The sequence below is a fragment of the Vicugna pacos genome, chromosome 26, assembly GCF_048564905.1.
Source record: "Vicugna pacos chromosome 26, VicPac4, whole genome shotgun sequence".
Lineage (NCBI taxonomy): Eukaryota > Metazoa > Chordata > Mammalia > Artiodactyla > Camelidae > Vicugna > Vicugna pacos.
In genome coordinates, this window is record NC_133012.1 from 7,359,589 (window position 1) to 7,371,997 (window position 12,409).

Here is a 12,409-nt window from a genome sequence, read left to right on the forward strand (position 1 = left end):
CCAGGAGTACCCGCACTAGGGTCTGTGAAACGCTCGCTGGTGAAAGCAAAGCTATTTCTGTCAGAAACCCATTTGGCCAGTACCTGGCATGCAGTGAATGGTTTGATTCTCCAGAGGAACGGGGGGATATCGAGGACAGAGATCTGAAGACTGAAGGTGTTCCCTTTGAAATGCAGCAACTTGGGTTCTTCCAGTAGCTGCCCACCGTGATGCTTTTCATCTGAAACCACTTCCTACAGGACAAGGAAAAGAAAAGAGGCAGAACAGTCAAGTACCCAATTTCCTCCATAGTTTTCCTTCCAAAGATGGTGGGAGACACGCACTCCCACGTGTCTCCCAGAAATAGACAGCATCGTGCACACACTCTGCTTTTACACCCCCATATCCTTGCAAGGTCGGGACTAAGGGCTGCAGGCTGCTGAGTAATGAGGATCTGGTCACAAAGAAGCCACTGTTCTTCATTTTACTGTACTGTTGAGCCTTTTACACACACTATGCCTGTCTTTAAAACGAGAAGAACTCCCTGGCCCCAAGTAAACGGTAATACTGTTGATTTTCCATAATTACATGAATTTCATCCTGATATGACCATAATCAAGTATTTGGACTTAACCTGACACATCATATTTCACACAAAGGGAGACACAGCCTCCCTCCACTCTGGTTCCGTTGCTTGTGACAGGCATCATCTAATATTTATTCTTTAGCTCAAAATAACCATTACAGAGCATATGTATCATGTATATTTGTAGTAATGTTCATGAAAATTATGCCCAATGGCTGAGAAAAAAGTAAGCTGTCAAGTCAGTTTTAGCTTAGGGAAAAAAGATCAAATTCCTGAGATAAATACTCCTTTATCTTTCACTGAGAAATCTTTATGTCTCATACAACCATGATTCATACCCATTCTATTAAGTAAACCATTTAATTGGTTAAATGTTAAAAACTACTGTGGGAGGTGAGGCTTTCAGTGTTTGGAGATAAGAGATTTCCCTAAATCCATTTTAAAAATCACCATTAATTAACTTACAATTTCCTTGCAGAGCTAGGATAAGCAGAAAAACACAAATCCTTTAATTATGTCCTATAGTCTTTCCAGAGTCTAAAAAAGGTTGTAGGAAGTCAGGCAAATAGGTTTATAAATACAATAAAACTTACATCTCAATTATCAGAGAGTGGAAGCAGCTTCAGAAATTATCTTTCCCATCTGTCTATGTAGAGATTAACATTAATAAAAATGTTTTTGTCTAAGAACCAGCTTTCCACCTTTTATCCTTCATGTAAAGGTTGCTCGTGTCTTTCCTCCGGATTGCATGAGTCAGCTCCAATGTCATTTTCTCCAGCTCTTCAGATGTGGGAGGGGTGTGTCTTTGGGCCCGAGGTCAACACTGAACTTCCCCCAATGATGGAAATGTCCATATCCATGCTGTCCAGTGTGGTATCCACTAATCATGGTGGCTAGAGCGAGTAAGGGTCTGTTTTTCATTTTAATGGATTTGAATGTAAATATGCACACGTGGTTGTCAATTACTGTACTGGACAGTGCAGTGCTAGAGAATTCATTGCACTGTGGTTCTAAGCATTGGGAATAATAACGTGGTGGCCAGTGTTTGATGAGGGCTGCAAACAGTGGAAGGAAAGAGGGTGGGATGGAAGGGAATTCATGCCGGATGCTGACTTCAGGTCTTTACGGATGCTGGTCTTTGTTCCTTCTTTTAAGATTTAATGAGTATCCAGTGGAGGGGAGGGTATAGCTCAGGTAGAGTGTGTGCCTAGCATGTACCAGGTCTTGGGTTCAATCCCTAGTACCTTCATTAAAAAAAAAAATCTATTTACCTCTCAACCAAAAAAAAAAAAACCAAAAAAAACAAAATACCCCTGAAGATTTAATGAGTGTCCAGCAGAGGGATGCTTGAGCTGGGCGTTGGGTGCACAGAAGTGAAACACCAAGGAGCTCACGGTCTAGCGAGAGGATCAGAACGGCAGGTGTACGATTATAACACAGTGTCTAAGTACTACAGATGTGTGTAGCCTGGAGGTTAAGGCAAGACAGGGTGCCTAACCCAGATGGGCAGAGAGGCCAGGGGGGGAATTGGGAAAGCAACAGAGGAAGTGATATTTGAACTGAACCTTGAGGCAAACATAGAGGCTCGCCGTGCCAAGAGGAGGGAGAGTGCGTTCCAGATGCCAAACTGGCTCTCCCCAAAGGCACGGAGGCCAGACAAAGCTGGGATAGGAGGTTAGGGTGGAAAGTGTATGGCTGGAGATGACAAAAGTTACAGGGCAGGAGCCAAATCATGAGTTCTCACTTCTTGTGCCATGTAAGGACTTGTATTTTATTTTAGAGTAATGTCACTCAGGTTTGAAGGTGCGTGAGAATCTTCTGGGGACTACACATACTCAAGGGAGCGCTTATCTTGTAAACCAAAAATGGACGCACAGGCTTCTAATCACATTTCTCTGCAGACGTGGGCAAGTCATTCGACCTCTTTGGGCTTCAGTGCTTTACTCGGGTTTATTCATCGCCAAGCAAAATCATTAGCATGGGAATATACCAGCCTCTTTCTGCCGTTCTAGTGCAGGGTTAGACATAGGTACAAATAAGAAATTTGCTTATTAAAACCGTATGAAAGCCATGGAATAACAACAGTGTTGGCTTGTCAGAGGATATTTGACTAGGCTCTGCGAAGCCTACCCCTGTTCTTTATTCTTTTAATTAAAGGATATTTGATTTACAACGTTGTGTTAGTTTATGGTGTACAGCATAATGATTCAGTTATACATATATATTCTTTTTCATATCCTTTTCCATTATAGGTTATTACAAGATATTGACTATAGTTCCCTGTGCTTTACAGTAGGTCCTTGTTGTTCATCTATTTTATATATAGTAGTTTGTCCCTGCTGATCCCAAACTCCTAATTTATCCCTCCCCAGCCCTTCTTTGGTAACCATGTTTGTTTTCTATGTCTGTGAGTCTATTTCTTTTTGTAAATAAGTTCATTTGTATCTTTTTTTAGAATCCACATATAAGTGACATCATATGATATTTGTCTTTCTCTGTCTGACTTAGTATGATGATCTCTAGGTCCACCCATGTTGCTGCAAATGGCATTATTTCATTCTTTTTTATGTCCCACTGTGTGTGTGTGTGTGTATGTATATATGTGTGTGTGTGTGTGTATATATATGTGGGTGTGTGTGTATATATATGTGGGTGTGTGTGTATACACACACACACACACACACACACACACATTTATCCATTCACCTGTTGATGGACATTTAGGTTGCTTCCATGTCTTGGCTGTTGCAAATAGTGCTGCTATGAACATTGTACCCCTGTTCTTTAAATGTGAGTTACCTGAATATACAAAGAAGTAAACTGAGGTCAGGAAGTGAAGTGACTTGTTCAAGGTCATGTGTAGAGCTAGGCTATTTCTGATATTTAGAAACTACACAGTGTCAGCACACTAGGAGGGAACTTAAGATACTTCATGATGTAAAGCTTATTTATAGATAAAAACAGAGACCATCCCCCCAAGAAAGTTATTTTGCCTGAAGCCACGTGGTTAGTGACCAAGCTAAGACAGGGCAACTTGTTCATGGGCTAGCATTTTTTTCTAATGGATTTCCCTGCCTTTTCCTATACCATGCTTGATTTATTTAGAGAGTATAAAAATTTAAATACAACAAAAAGACTTAAATACAACCATGATTTATTTTTGCTTTTCTAGCTTACTTTGATCTCCACATTAGTGAAACGACTGTGTACAACTCACAGTGCCTTGTAATCTTGCACAAAACATTAAGCAATCATAGCTGCTGTGTAACAAAATTAATTATTCAAATGAAGAAGCCCAGTAATGAACTAATCGTTGTGTCTACGGATCTGTAAAGTCACAGTGGGCTTCACAGTTAAAGAAATAAACTCCTGAGCACGAGCCTTTAAACACTCCCCAAATCCCCAGCTCAGGACTCCCAGTTACGCGCCTAGCCTCCTGCATGCATTCTGCTCATGGCCGCCTGGAAATCGGTGTTTTTAAATACTTCTCAGATGATTCTGATGCCCAGCCAGGTTTGGGAATCAGGGATACAGACAACTCTGCTGAGCTAGTTCTGAGTCATTCAGGTGGATGTATCATCACCCCAAGAGTGAAGTCTGATACTCGTTGTCTTTTTTCCTGTCTGCGTCCTCTATGACACGGACCTTTTGTTAAATCTCTGGGTCTACTGTTAAATTGATATCTGTGTTAATTAAAGTAGAAAGTAGGATCTGGCTGGTTTCCTGTATATTAAATGCACCTGAAGGCTGTGCTGGGTGGTTTTTTTATTCTCGTTATTTCATCATTTCACACTGGGGGCTGCTAGTCAATCCAGTTCCAGGAGATGTGGCCGGGAGAAACGTGTGCTTCGTGCCTCGCTGAGCCATTTATGTTGATTTAATGAGACAGGCAGCAGTATTCAGGTGTGCTTCGGGATGCTAAGGCAGGCAGGCTGAATTTACATACTTATGAGACAAAACTGTTTGAACTTAAGTGCGCGCACGCACGCACACACACACACAGAAATTATGTCACTGTGGTGTTTTCCTTTAAATGCTTTGCATGAACAATATTTTCCAAGGTTGCATTACTGATAAACACAAGAACTACATCTGGAGGAAATCCTTTGAAATTAGACTAAATCCACATTAATGCCAAGTAAGTAACGAGCGCTGAGAGGCACCGAATAGGCGTCCTGGGAGCAACGGAGAAAAAAATTAGTTGTTCTTTCTTTTTCTCAGATAGGACAAGTAGTTACTTCCTTGCTTTCCGTGTGTCAAGGTTGGTTTGAACTGTGTGTGTGAGAGAGAGAATGTAATAAAACACAGTTAACAAAACCTAGGTCTTTAAATTGTTACTGCTTTGAAAATATATCACCATTCTCAACCTTTGGTTTGAATTCATTAAAAGCGGCGATGTCAAACACACAAACAGAAGATCGCAGCTCTAATTATTACGGAAACACAGGAGCAGGAAGGACAAGGAGTCACTGGTCCTTTTCTCATGTTCAGACAGATGGCATTTGTATTTCTTTTTTAAAACCTATCTGAGCTGATTTAATTTTCCACAGAGATGGTTTTAGGTGTATTTACTGGAACAGATCTTCAAAAATCTGATACTAAATTAATTATGCCTTACCAAGGCATATGAGGTATTTTGTTTTTGTCATTCAAAGAACTAGCTACTGTTCAGATGAAATATCCCCAGAGCCAATGAGATGCAAACTAAGCAGCCCTGCAGGAGGCATAGGGGAAGGAGGGCAGGACTGAAAATGGGGACTGATTACGAAAATTCTATAAAGGCGTATTTTTTTGGCTGGGACCACTGTATTGCCAGGCTCCCACCTAGTTCTAAGAGGACAGGAGAGTTGGGTCCAGAAGCTGTCCTTCTTCCAAAGATGTCCACTGAGAGGGTGGGCTTTTCAATATTTGGCGGGGAACATAGTTTCCCAGTGAGATAGAAATGACATGAAAATGCAGCCCGGCCCTTGAACCAGGCGTCCTTCTTGGTTACAGGTGCAGTTCTCGCTGGGCTTACATGTATCACTTCTTTGAGATACAAAAGATATGCTGCAGTAAATACAGCAACTGTCACAGCCACGCTGGTCTCTATTTCCAAATCGTGACAAACATTTTCGTTACAGCGATAACAGAGGCAGATTCCAGGGTATGCAATGTCTACAGAAACGGTTCATGAAAAAAAAAACCCTCTGCATTAATTTTGATTAGTAACACCCTAACTTCTTAGAGTTACAGAAGGCAAGTCATCACTGTATGTGAGATTTTCAGCTCACCCCACACAAGCTGGAGGGAACTGATATTAATGTGTGAAGTCTTTCAGAGGCTCAAGAAGTGCACTGCTGCCATGGCTTCCTTAAAGGGGTGCTGTTTTAATGGGTCAGTCACTATATAATCTTTCCCTCTCATTACATACCACATGGGAAGCCATGGGAAATAGGACATAGATGATTTGGGATATTAAGGTGGTTAAACAAACCTGGGTAGAAGGTTCTGAACACATTCACTTCAGATAAAAATCCAGAAAGCAAGATTCCTTTTAGGAACAAAACTCAGAGGCTGAGACTGGGGAGTAAACGGCTGTGTTCAGAAAAGCTACACGTTATGTTTTAATCTTCCTGTGGGCCAGGAGAGTTATTCAACCATGGCTGATGATCTCTAGGGACCCCTGAGGGGCAGGGGGAGACGTGGCCTCTGCTGCCCACGACAGCTGTCACATACATCCTGTCAATAACACGTACCAACAAACTCAACTTTCAAGTCGGCTTCGTTTGACATCATAGGAGAGGGAAAGAATCACTGGAGGTAAATAGATTTCGACAAATGGGGCAAAAGGTATCTCTCCACTGGAAAACACTTTTCTAAAGCAAAGTTAAAGAGTTTAAAGAAATATCTCTTAATGATGAATACGCAGCAGGATATGTGTATTCAACCAGAGGGAGAATCCCACTTTCTCTTGCGTTGACTGAGACGGGTGCATTACCCACAGGAATGGGTAGTGGTTTGGGAAGCTGGGGTTAGACCCTCACTTCACGATTCCCACTGCAATTCATCTGTGAATGGTTGAGCTGTTGTGGAAGCTGGTGCAGTCAGCGGGAATGAAAATACGTTATATGTGAGTCACTGGAGAATAAACTCCTTGGGTGAATGTCTAACTCACGGTATGCGTACATCAGCACTGAGACGCTTATGCAAAGAAAATTCCAAACTGGTTCTGAGGGCTGACTTCCAAGGCGGCTGTGATGAACACTAGTCTGCAGCGGGTTACTCACAGGAGCTGGGGGACTGGAAGTCCTCCAGTGCCCCCCCAGGTCTACTCAGCTTTCAAAGTGTGGCTGGGTTACCAAACATCCAGCTTGACTCATGGTGCACGCCACCACCTGTTCAGCGGTGGTGATAATCTCTATTCGTTATTTCCGATTACTGAAAGCTGGGGAGGTATTGTATCCTGGAGAAGTCCTCTCATTAGGGGGTCTCGAAAGCTGATAAGCGTATAAACTGGCAGCCACAGGATGAGGGCTCGGTACTTACACTGAAGTCCGTTACCCTACAAAATGGCACCCCTGTGAGAAAGGCCCCTTTTGTGAACAGCCAGATATTAAGTTTGCCCTTTGAGTTTAATGTTACGTTTGCCCTAATATTAAGTCTACCCTTTAAGTAGCCCAGTACCTGTGCTACTTAAGAGATAGGCAGGGAAGGTCCCCTAAGGTTCTCAAAAACCCGTCCCCACCTCCTCTCTTGCAACTGGGGCTGTTTTCCGAGTTCCAACTCTACTTCTCAACAGTTTCATAATTTAGCACACGACGTTCTGTGTGTGTGAAGTACCTCTTCCCTCCTCTGAGTGCCAAGTATCCCGCATCCCCTGCGCATCACTGTTGGACACACAGTAACAGCTCTCCTTTCACGAGAGGTATCCCTCTGGAGCCAGGGTTGCAGGTTCACTTGCCAGACCCTCTGCACTTGGACTCCCTAACGATACCGATCTTCAGGAAACCCCATGCTTTCACGACACCAAAACAACTACAGAGAAAAGGCTGACCTGAAATGCACAAGGGGTGTTGTCCACGCAGTAGACCCTCAAGTTGTAGTCCAGAGAGTTACAGGACATGCAGCCAAAGACGGCCACCTTGAGCTGCTTCACGGCGCAGTCTGTGATTGGTTCTCCAGTGAGGGCGTATGTCCCGAAGCTGTCTAAGAGCACGTGACATGCAAAGGGGTCCAAGAGGCAGTAACAGGACGTGGATTCATCCTCCACTGACATTACTTCCTGTTGGGAAAAGGTCTGTTGAATTCTCTCAGCTTGGAAGTAAAACATGATTTAACAGTTACTTTGCAAGGGCATAAACACAATATTTTTTTCAGAATATTTTTATTGTCCTAATTTTCTTGGTGTTAAATGTTCTCCTATCAAAATAACTGCTACTTCAGGAACTCAAGTCAGGGTTACATTCAGTGCGTTGGGATTCAATTTAGCAGGTCATAACAAACGTCACTTTCAAAGTTCTCCAATTTTTGGTTAATTTGTTCACAGCTGAATTAAAAGGAAGTAATAAGAGCCCTGAACATTAACAGCAATGAGTTAACTTTTATGTTTTTATAAAGGTCTCTGAAAACTTCTTTCAGTATCCTTAAGGTAATATTTACTTTCTTTCAAGTATTTTATCTTTCATTCCATTGCAATCATTCACGAGGGACTGTTACATCTTATCCAAACCATTTACTTATCAGACGATCAGACAAATCACCCTCCCTGATAAGAACTTCGGTGTGTGACTGGTTAGGTAGAGCGTAAATATAACACCATCTGGATGTGAAAGATTGTGAGAAGGCGCTGGGAGTTTTACTTTAGAAAACTAAAGCAAAAACCAAGGCAACTCAGGACATCACGGAAAAGAGGCCCAAACCGGGGCCTTTTATGAAACTTCACCCCCGGGAAATTTGCCTGAGGGCGAACCCCGACTGGATAAACAGCAGGATGCACTTTCAACAAAGAACACAGACTAGTTTCCAGACATAGCTGGGCAGGGTAAATGCAATCCACGGAAGCAACTGGGGGTTTTCTTCCCTAAAGAAACACGATTTTCCTTTTACTTCTTTTGCCCGAAGCACCTCCTGGGAGGTGGGAGCCCAGGGCTAGCTGGAACAGGTCATTGTGTTCCAGCAAGATAATTCACCTGCTTTCATGCAAGCTGGTCTCAGGCAGACATGAAAGGACTCCCTATCAGACAGCTAAATCAGAGGTTTCACTTAAAATAGTAATTCCACTGCCGTCTCTCTTTGCTGTGACTGTCTTCCTTACTCTCCTCTCAGATTCTCAATTTTTTTGGGGGGGGGTCTCTTTTATTCTCTCCTTGTACAATTTCTCTCTTATATGCCCTCATAAACACAATCAGAATGATTTTCAATGCCTCCATTAATTCACCAACATATACTCAGCACCTGCTGGTTCCTGAATACTTAAACATAGATTCATTATAATTCCTATGATGGCAAAAACAGGTAACAGTAATTTCTTCTTCTGAACACAGCCTGCTTGCCCTGGGCCCCCTCTCTAACCCCACAGAGGAAAGTCAATTCAGACGGGGACGTGGCCCAGGAATACAGGCAGGAATCGAAGTCGATGTACCAAAGGCAGGTACACGAGGCTACATGTCCACGTGGGTAACTGAATTGTACTCTAAAACCAAATGAGAAAGCTCTGTATCCTCTCTGGCCTCTCTTATCTATTATCTCTCTCACACACACAAACCCAACACACTAGCCAGTACTTCAAGGACGCTGTAAAAACACATGCCACCGACCCTCTGAGAAATAAGTAAATGCTCACCAATTTCACAGCTGACTTGTTGTCTGAAGAGGGTGAGGGCCCATCCCACAGATGGCACCGAAATCCCCTCTTCCTTTTTCTTTTGCAAAGGAAGACTAGGCTCTCACCTCCCACTTGCCCTGCTGGGTCCTCTTCTTTAAGTGGACATTCCAGTGCTCAGAACTGACATCCGCACAGTGCGGTATGGTCAGGGCAAAAGGAGTGGTGACAGTCATGTCTGGGGGACCGCAGGTGACTTCCGGACTCAGGAGCACCTCGGATCCATCCGACTGGAGGCTGTACGGTTACAAAAGGAGAAAAGAGATGCGTGTCAAGGAGGGGGGCATGTCTGAATGAGAACTTAGTTTCAGGTTTAGTGAAGGCCTTTCCCAGGATGCCCCTCCAGGGAGCACCGCCTCCTATGAGAGGGCTGGTCCGGACCACAGCCATCCATCCCGAACCCTGCACCGTTCAACCACACAGACTGAGGCTAAGCCTAGAATTCAAATCTCAGTTTTGAAAAACAAAATGACAAATGCTTCTTCAGAAATACAGGGCAGAACAGGAGAAAGCGAAGACCTGGCTGGAGTGTCGCACACCAGCTACTGATAATATCAGTGACCAAAGCCAAGAACTTCATGGAAATGATGGATCTGGTGACCTTACCACCATGTTCCTTTCTTCCAAAGACGCATTCTACAAATATGCTTAATGCAATGGAACAAATTATTATGGAACAAAGCAACACTTCAAATGTACCTGGATTGAGTATGTCTCTTCTGGTTTTGAAAATATTTATTTTCTGCCAGCACACCAAGTATGCAGGTTATACAGTGACAGCACAGTAGACAGTTTTAAACTGCATAGTCAAATACATAAATACATATCTTTCATCTTTCCTATTTTAGATCTAAATTCAAAATCATTCTACCTAAACCTGCTGTTCACATTTTTCTCTATTGTGAATAATTTACAATGGGAATTCAGAGCCATGAAACAGATAAAAGAAAGAAATTTGACTAAAGGAAAATAATATCACTTTACTGAGCACCTGCCTCCCTCTTCCATTTTTGGGTCTTTTGTTTTTCGGGGTTGTTTTTTTTAATTGAAGTATAGTTGATTTACAGTGTTGTGTTAATGTCTGGTGTACAGCACAGTGATTCACTTACACATAAATATATTCCTTTTCATATTCTTTTTTCATTACAGGCTATTACAAGGTATTGATATAGTTCCCTGTGCTGTACAGTAGACCTTGTTGTTTATCTATTTCGTACATAGTGGTTAGTATTTCTACAAATCTCCAATTCCCAATTTATCCTTCCCCACCCCCTTTCCTCCTGTTTTTGTTTTTAATCTCTGCCTCCAAATAGTACGATGGGGTAAGTTTATAGGACAACAATCAGTAAGAATCCAGAAGCCTACTCATTTTCCCCAACTGCTTATGTGTTTTTGAACAAACTAGTCTATTTTTTTCCTGTGTTTTCTCTTGTGAGCAATATAATGATACAAAATGTCATCAATTCAGCAATTTAGGACTCTCAGATGAACTACCTACAGGGGAGCAAGGATTGGTGTTATTCCCTAAGCTTTCTCTCATCTGACCCAGGAAGGACATTTAAATGTGTCATCGCTGGTCAGAACAGCAACCCTTTGAGCAAGATGAAATTAGTGCTAAAAGATACGACCTTTTCTGTGATCTTGTGTAAACAGTTTCTCTTTGTGGACATGTAACATGTTACTAGTTTCTGAATTGCTGTTGTTGACATGGCTTGTTCTCCCTCAGCTTGGCCATGGTCACACTCTAGCTCTTTCTCTATAATTTGCTGCTGCAATAAAAGTCAGGACACACAAACTCAAAGGAACATCTTTTAACTGCTGTGCTTAAAACAGACCTGAACATTATCCCACCGTCCTTCCTCCCTCCCCAAGAAGCACTGGAGCTGCCTTTTGAAAATTCAGCCTTCCATGTAGGCAACCCTAGTCCAAAATTAATTCCTCCGAAACAAGCAAAGCACAGACGAAACGGAAAATGTCTTCTATGCGTTTATGTCCCTAAGCAGGGCAGGCAAGTCGGGAGGGGGTGGGTCTGGAGAGCCGTGTATTAGCAATAACAAATGCTCCATGAACAGCCCCCAATGAGGTACTTGAGGTTTGAGAAAAGAATGTGCAATTCCAGCATGAGCTCTAAGCAGCCCGTGGTGGCAGCTTGCGCGTGGCCGCCTGCCAGGGGCCGTCGGCCAGGGCGGAGCGCGCTGTGTGCTCACTGCCTGCATTCATCACTGATGGGGAGAGCAGGGGTGCTTACGAGTGACCGATGACAAGCTCTCCTAAAAGAACTATTTAATTGCTTTCAGAGAATCAGCCCCCTTGTTGAACATATTGTTCAAACATATGGGAATTGGGGGAATTATTTAATGCCAAACGAACTGAAGGCAGCTAATTACATGAACTCTCATACGCATTGTGAAGAGCAGGGCTCTTGTCGGTAGTAACTGAAACAGCTCTAGGAGTCCGAGATGGTGCCCTGGAAACGCAGGCGGGGCACCGGCTGGGACCTGGGCATTCCTGTAAGTGCAAAGGAAGCCAGCCAAGACACATCGAGTCCTCCTCCTGGGAAAGTAGTGTCCGTGGGTGGGTGCAGGTCTCTCTCTGGCGAAGGGGCAAAACCTAATCTCTCCATTGTCTTTCCCCATGATTAATAATAATTTGCCCTTTTCTGCCACCTTCTATCTGTGGCAATCAGGGAGATTTACAAATATTAATTAAAGTTCTTCACACACCTGTGTGGGCAGGTGTTAACAAAAGGTCACAGAGAAAGTCAAAGAGATGGTGGCCAAATGCACCCCCAAGACTTCCAGACTCCTGCTCCCTGTGACCAGAGGTCCTCTGCTCTGCTACCACTAGGCCATTTCTGGTCAAATTGCTGGCTCTTGTGACATCCCAAGTACAGATGGAAGGAAAACGTAGCCATGGTACTGACCTAGGACATCTGGGGACAAGAGGGCTGGGGAGGGAAGCCTTTAACTGGACTTGGGTAA

The 12,409-nt window shown here is 43.2% G+C and overlaps 1 protein-coding gene across 15 annotated transcripts in view; it reads right to left on the reverse strand.

The window, feature by feature from the left end:
• The window catches only part of UNC5D (unc-5 netrin receptor D), a 599,258-nt gene that overhangs the window by 32,589 nt on the left and 554,260 nt on the right, over window positions 1-12,409 (reverse strand). For all 15 annotated transcript variants that reach the window (XR_012064390.1, XR_012064389.1, XR_012064388.1 and 12 more), the window contains 3 exons: window positions 9,497-9,665; window positions 7,602-7,829; window positions 84-233 (listed from right to left, as the gene is read on the reverse strand). Coding sequence is in view for 11 of the 15 variants with exons in the window: in XM_072950289.1 (XP_072806390.1) it covers window positions 84-233; window positions 7,602-7,829; window positions 9,497-9,665 (547 nt within the window). In the remaining 4 variants the exon portion in view is untranslated. The remainder of the gene's footprint in view (window positions 1-83; window positions 234-7,601; window positions 7,830-9,496; window positions 9,666-12,409) is intronic.